Genomic DNA, 6,431 nt, shown 5'->3' with positions numbered 1-6,431 from the left:
TTTGACGTCGTTACCATAACATATGTCGGTTTCAAGTCTATATTTCTTTTCTATATATGAAAAGTTCAAAAATCATCGTATAATAATCCAGAAATTGCAATAGAAGATAAATAAGGGAGGATTGACGGAACAAGTTCTCACTAAGTCACTCACTAACGAACACAGAGGGCTACTACAAGCTGATGTAGCTGAAGAAGGAATTAAACAGGTAGTGTTACGCTTGAAGGATGGCAAATCTCCTGGGACAGATAGATATACTGCTGAATTCTTCAAAGCAAAGTGGGATATAATTGGGGTGGATACAATCTTGGCTTTGAAATTTTGGTTTGACCAGTCTCATATGATTTCTTCCCCCCTTAAATAGTACGAGGTATGTGGTAACTTAAAATTACTAAGAATTGTTAATGAAATATTCTGCAATCAACTTTCTAAGCATATACCCTGGATATTCATTTTAAATGAAAAATATTACTTTTAAAGGGTGTGTCAAAGTAAAAGGCATTTTGGGTAGCCCACTTTTGAGTCCGATGGCTAATGACCTAAAAGAGTACAGACTAGGCCATGAATCTTAAGCCCGACTATTTGTAGCTGGGTTAATATGAAAGGCTTAGAATTGAAGATAGGGCCTAGTTCAAAAGGCCCACTTGTCATGCTTACTAGTTGGCAAATATCACTTCTCTCAATTAAACCCATAATTGCAAGTGTTCCTCCCTAAGGTTTGTTGTGGATAGATTGTTTTAACTGATTATAGATTTCAAATTAATTTTTGTAATGTCATTGATTGTCTTTATATTTTGATTATAGACTTTTTAATGATCAGAAAAACTAAAATCTATAATTATCCAAAAAGTACTTTTTGCTAATTCTGATTATTGTTGATTCATATTATTCTCTATCCTTAATTTCTATAATCAAATTTTTAAAAATCTAAAGCAACCAAGTACAAGTTTAGTCCCCGTGTTGAAGATAATCGAGAGTCTAGCCCACGCTTCAATTATCTATTAAAATGTAACTTAATATTTTTGTGAAATTCTATTATTAATATGATAATTTAATATTTGCATACTTTCCATCTCTCTCTTTTTTCTTCTTTATTTTTTTTTATAAAAATTTTCATCTTCTTTAACCAGTTGTCCTTAAAACCATTATTTTGAATTGAAAGAGACTTGAGGCATCTCTCACTCGTTAGGTTTATTCCAAGGGTTCTATATGAATTCATAGATCTAACATTATCTAACATTCTTCTGGGTAGGAAAACTAATTATGGTGGAAGTGTACATGAACTTAGAAGTTACATTTGAAAAGAAGGTTTAATATAATATTTAATAGGATACATGCAACATGGTTAACTCTTTCGTTTTGTGAATAACTAAATTGTGGTGGAAAGGGACAATACACGATGACAAATTACGCAACGGATCTTCTGTTCCACACCCTGTGCCACTCTCTGAGAGCTCAGTGTCTTTCATTAATTTGATTTACTCATGCCATTAGTGGTTTAGGCTTTGATGTAAGCCATAAATAAAACCGGAAAGCACCATTTAAGCACCAAAGGAATAACAAACAAGTCATCGAATATCAGTCTCAGATACATGAACAAATTGAAAGAAAGCGATTCATTTTTATTTCTTTACTACATTGAAACAAGAAATACACCTAAGTGGGAAAGTCATTCAAAAAGAAGAAGAAGAACAAACAACACGAGGTTGGATCTGTATATACATTCGAAGTAAAGAATATCGTAGTATCTGTAAAGGTATATTGTTATTTGGAGAAGATCATCGAAGGCTAAAATGTGGACCCATTTTATGCTTTGTGTGGATAAAGACGCACTGGAAGACCTTTGGCAGGAATTGGCATCGGATCAACCACAATTTTCTCATCAGCAATTATTTTCTCCCACTTGAATCTCTTCACCACATGATGCATGAAAACGAGAATTTCCAGGCGGGCATACTCTTTTCCGGGGCACATCCTAGGCCCTCCACCAAAGGGTACAAATGTATAGGGTGCAGGTCCTGATCCGTCAAATCTTGTTGGATCAAACTTCAAGGGCTCAGGGAAGCATTCTGGATTTCTATGGGTTGAATTTGCACTCCAGTAAATCTTCCAGCCTTTGGGGATTGAAAATCCATTGAACATGAAATCATTAAGAGCTTCTCTGAATGCTCCTTGAAGAGGAGGAGCAAGTCTGAGCACTTCGCATGCCACGTTCCATGAGTACTTCATCTTCTGAATGTCTTCCCAGTTCAACAATTCACCAGGCGCTTTTGAATTGGCAATTTCCATTTGTTCTGTTTACGACAAAGAAAATTTGTCATAATCAGTATCAGTACCTAATCAATTCAATCTAGTGGTACTTAAAAATGTTTTTCGTCGGCTAAGGCGAAAAGGGATAGCAGTGCAATTTTGAAATCATCCCTTCAGAAAGATAAAACGACAGATATGTTCTTAGTGGGAAAAGGAATTAATAGTTAGAAGTGATGTTTGGTCTGCAATTAAAAGCTTTTAGTCAATAGCTAAACAATTAGTTCCGCAGGCTTCTTTTGACTCCCAAAGTGTGTGATTATTAGCAAGTGACGAAATTATAGAGAAAAGTCCAACCCACTGATAGGGAAAATGGTAGGATGACCAATTCCTTTTTAACTCACGGGTCATTGTACAGCAAAGGACGGCAAAACCTTGTCAAAGACTTGCGAGGAATTTTTCATGTGAACGTCCTACATTTGTGTTCCATCAAAATTGAACAAATGTCAAGCATATATCATGACAACTTTAGTTTGGGAGGTTGAATCTTATCATCTTCGACCTCCAAATAGTTCATGCATTTTATTACTATTCTAAGTTCGGAATCATTTAAGAAATTTAAGCTCTCTCAATTTAGGATGTGATCATGCCATGCGAGTGTGATCAATCAAAATTTATCAATCTAGCAATGTACTTGATACGACTCAAAAGCAGGTGAAGGGTTTCGTTCTCTTCTTGCAATTTTTAATTATTTGTTTAGTTTTATCTGTCCATTTTAATTAAACCCATTTGTGATTCTAAGAAAACAGAAAATTTAAAAACAAATAAAGGGAAAAATTGATGGTAATTTTTTTCTTAAGGTGAATGAGGCTTACCCTTGTAGACTCCTTCATAGATCTCAGGCAACTCAGCAAGATACTTGACGATGAAAGTGCATGCAGAGCTTGCAGTATCATGGCCTCCAATGAGTAAACCAAGAATCTTATCAGCAACGTCCAATTCTTGCATGAATTTTCCATTTTCATCACTTGTTGTAAGCATGTGAGACATGATATCTTGAGTAGGGGATGCCTTGCCATCTGCCAAATCAATCTGCCTCTGCTTGATGATAGAAACAAGCATCTTTCTGATTTCATTAGATGCCTTTATAGCCTTGTTGAAAGGTGTTCCGGGCAAGTCAACAGGGACAGAAATAAGCCCGGATGCCAAAACGTTGAATGGTTCGAGCAACTTAGCAACTTCAGTTGGCTCCTCAACGCTCACAAACAATCTGGAAGCTATCCAAAACGTGTAGTTCTTGCAAAGTGGGAAAACTTCCACTTGATCCTTGTTTTCCCAACCAGAAGAAAAGTGTCTTCCAGCAATATGATCCATGATACCGATGTATCGTTGCAAAGCTTCGGGTTTCAGGAAGTTTGGAAGCATCTTTCTCATCTTGATGGCTTCTTCTTTTGATGAAGTTTGTGTTGAAGATGGGAAGACCTTGTTGACAGAGTCAGGCCACCATGCCTGAACAAGCTTATTCTCATTTGAGAACAAAAACTTGTTTCCAGCGGCGCCACAGAAGACAGCAGCTTTCTCACCCAACAGATGAGTCCTGAAAACATTGGAAGAATACTTAGCTATGCGATCTAAGATAAACTTTTCAGGATAACCCTTCCAGCCGGTGGAGAGGAACTCGTAGCTTTCTCCGATCACCGGCCATCCGGTCTTTCCGGGAGGCAAACGTCCAGATGACCCTGATTTGCTCTTGAAAAAGAGGAAGTGGATTGCAAAAGATACAAAGACCACAGAGAAACTAAGGAGTGTAACGTACAAAACCTCCATGTTTTTGTCCAATATAGAACTTTTTCACGTCTTGCTTCTATATTGCAAAATGCTTGTTGTGTGAGGTTGGCTTGTGGAGTTTGAAGCTTTGAGTATATATAGGCAAAAAGGGTGAGATGGTTGGAAACCCTGCAGGGAGAGTAAGAGTGGAAAATAAGAATATGGAAGTCCAATTATGCTAGCTATTGTTGGAAAACTATACTACCAAAGACTCGATCAAAACAAGAGCAAAGCAAATACAATAATATTATACCATGCAAGTGTTTATAATAAGATAGTGAAATGCATGACTGATGAATTAACTTCTCTGAAATTGGAATACGAAATTTTTTTGTCACCTATAGCTAAGTCCAAAGAGTAGCACCTTTTTGCTTGGTGGGAGACATAATCAACAATATATTGGACAATTCAACCACTAAACTCATGATAATAGTTTATTTTAAAATGGAAAAGGAAATAGATCGATACTATTTTGCAGAAGTTAATGTAATTTGTTTTTATTTGGGAATAATTTCAGAAACCTCTCTTGAGATTTTTAACAATTTCATTTAGCTCCCTCGAGTTTTTAAAAACTATACATACCTCCCTTGTCATTTAAAATGATAATACTACCCTTAAATATTTTAATGAAATTTCCTTGTTTGGTATACTTATATTAGAATGACTTTTAAAATTATTTTTTTATTCTTTTTCCTTCTTATTCCTTTTTTTTTTTAATTTTTTGTCAATAAAACTGTAGAACTATCACTATTACCTCTACATTTTATTGTAACCAAATGTCGAACTAGTAATTTTTTTGATGAGTTAACTTATATGTAATCCAATGTTTTTGTTGACCTTTATTTTTTATTTTTCGGTATTAAAATTAACAATAAATCAAAAAGAAATGGTCCAAAACCACTACTAAATTATAATAATCTCACTATTCGAAAATTTCATAAATTTTAAATGAATTATTTTAACATCTTCTTTTCTATCTTATAAATTTAATCCATAATAAATACCATCAAAAGTATCCTATCATAGTGATAAAATTATTATTAATATTGTTGTTTATCAAATACTAGTAGGTATGGACATGAAAAATTTAAATTTGGCACCTTTTCCTTATAATTATATTGGATAATCTTATAATTGTATAGAAAAATAAATTAAAACTCATTACACAAGGGCATTTTAAGATATTCATTTAAAACTTTGACCAAGTCAATATTATTTTAAGATTTTTTTACTAAAACTATTAAATTAAGGGAGATAAGTGTAATTTTTCAAATCTTAGGGGAGCTCAGTGAAATTGTTAGAAATGTCAGGAAGGTTTCTGAAATTATCCCTTTTATTTGTCAAGCACAAAGTGGCCTATTCCTTTTATCCCTTTTATTTCTGAAATTATCCTATTCCCATCTTTATATTGACTATTAGTGGTAACCAGTAAAGACGCAGTACTCGGTGGACATGAAAATGTTCTTGTAAAGTCAGTCGGTTGTAACCAGGTCAAAGAAAGCAGCAAATCACAGCAACATTGGAGTCCAGTCATTGCTGCACTTGTGCTGCCCTGATGCCTACCTATAACTACATCAATTATGCCAAAAATCAAATACCGGCCAGGGGGTGGCATGCATTCTCTCCTCTTTTTCCTCTGGTCAAATTTGGTTTCGGCCCATGGTATTCTTTTTCTAGGGTTTCTTGGTTCTTTATTTTACTGACTTAATTTTGTGATTTTCTCTTTTCAGCTTCCAAAAAGACAAAAAATAGTCGTAATTAAGTAGAATCCTGAGGCTTAATTTTATTTTAGAGCCGGCCTAAGATTGTTTTGAAGTCATTTGAGCACCAAATGGGGAATGAAATTAGAGTTTGAGGCGCAAGTTTTTTCTTTGGGATGTGAAGTTTAATTTTCCAATTTTAGGCGCTCAATTAAAATTATTTTATTAGTTTAAAGGCGTAAAGAAATCGACATTTTTGTATAAAGTTCTTCCAATACATTTCATTTTCACATACCAAAACAAAGGAATTTGACAAAAAATACAAGTATCTCAATACTTTTCGTCGTGTGCAGGCTTGAAAGATGGTTTTGCAACTTATTCAAAAGTACTGACTGTTATGGAAATTGGGATTTACCTACATCAAAAGTCCTTGTTTGAGAGGATAAAGAAGATTTTTCATTTTGAGGGGGCTAGTTGAGATTTTGGTGACCTCAAAATAGTCAACATAAAAAATCTACCCCTTTCTTGATATTTTGGTGACCTCAAAATAGTCGGATCTTGAAGGTTTCCCACATAAGAAGTTTTTTTTTTTTTGACGAATGACTATTTAATTGATCAATCTTTATGGAGGGTCGCATGCATGTTTGTTACTTTTCA

General features: G+C 34.5%; 1 protein-coding gene across 1 annotated transcript; it reads right to left on the bottom strand.

The window, feature by feature from the left end:
- Window positions 1–1,601: 1,601 nt before the first annotated feature.
- LOC113694932 (beta-amyrin 28-monooxygenase-like) lies at window positions 1,602–4,198 on the bottom strand. The gene is made up of 2 exons (XM_027213852.2): window positions 3,123–4,198; window positions 1,602–2,294 (listed from the first exon to the last, which is right to left on the bottom strand). The coding sequence occupies exons 1-2, from the start codon at window positions 4,072–4,074 to the stop codon at window positions 1,807–1,809; spliced, it is 1,440 nt and encodes a 479-aa protein (XP_027069653.1). The 5' UTR covers window positions 4,075–4,198; the 3' UTR covers window positions 1,602–1,806.
- Window positions 4,199–6,431: the final 2,233 nt, after the last annotated feature.

Source organism: Coffea arabica, chromosome 6e (genome assembly GCF_036785885.1).
Source record: "Coffea arabica cultivar ET-39 chromosome 6e, Coffea Arabica ET-39 HiFi, whole genome shotgun sequence".
In the NCBI taxonomy this organism is placed as follows: domain Eukaryota; kingdom Viridiplantae; phylum Streptophyta; class Magnoliopsida; order Gentianales; family Rubiaceae; genus Coffea; species Coffea arabica.
The sequence above is the reverse complement of the archived record's forward strand: the minus strand, read 5'-3'. Positions and strand labels throughout refer to the sequence as shown.

Excerpts from the sequence above, each read along its gene's own strand:
- LOC113694932 (XM_027213852.2), bottom strand. The coding sequence starts at position 4,074 with ATGGAGGTTTTGTACGTTACACTCCTTAGTTTCTCTGTGGTCTTTGTA. Across the intron at positions 2,295-3,122 it reads CTATGAAGGAGTCTACAAGG|AACAAATGGAAATTGCCAAT; the intron begins GTAAGCCTCATT and ends TGTCGTAAACAG.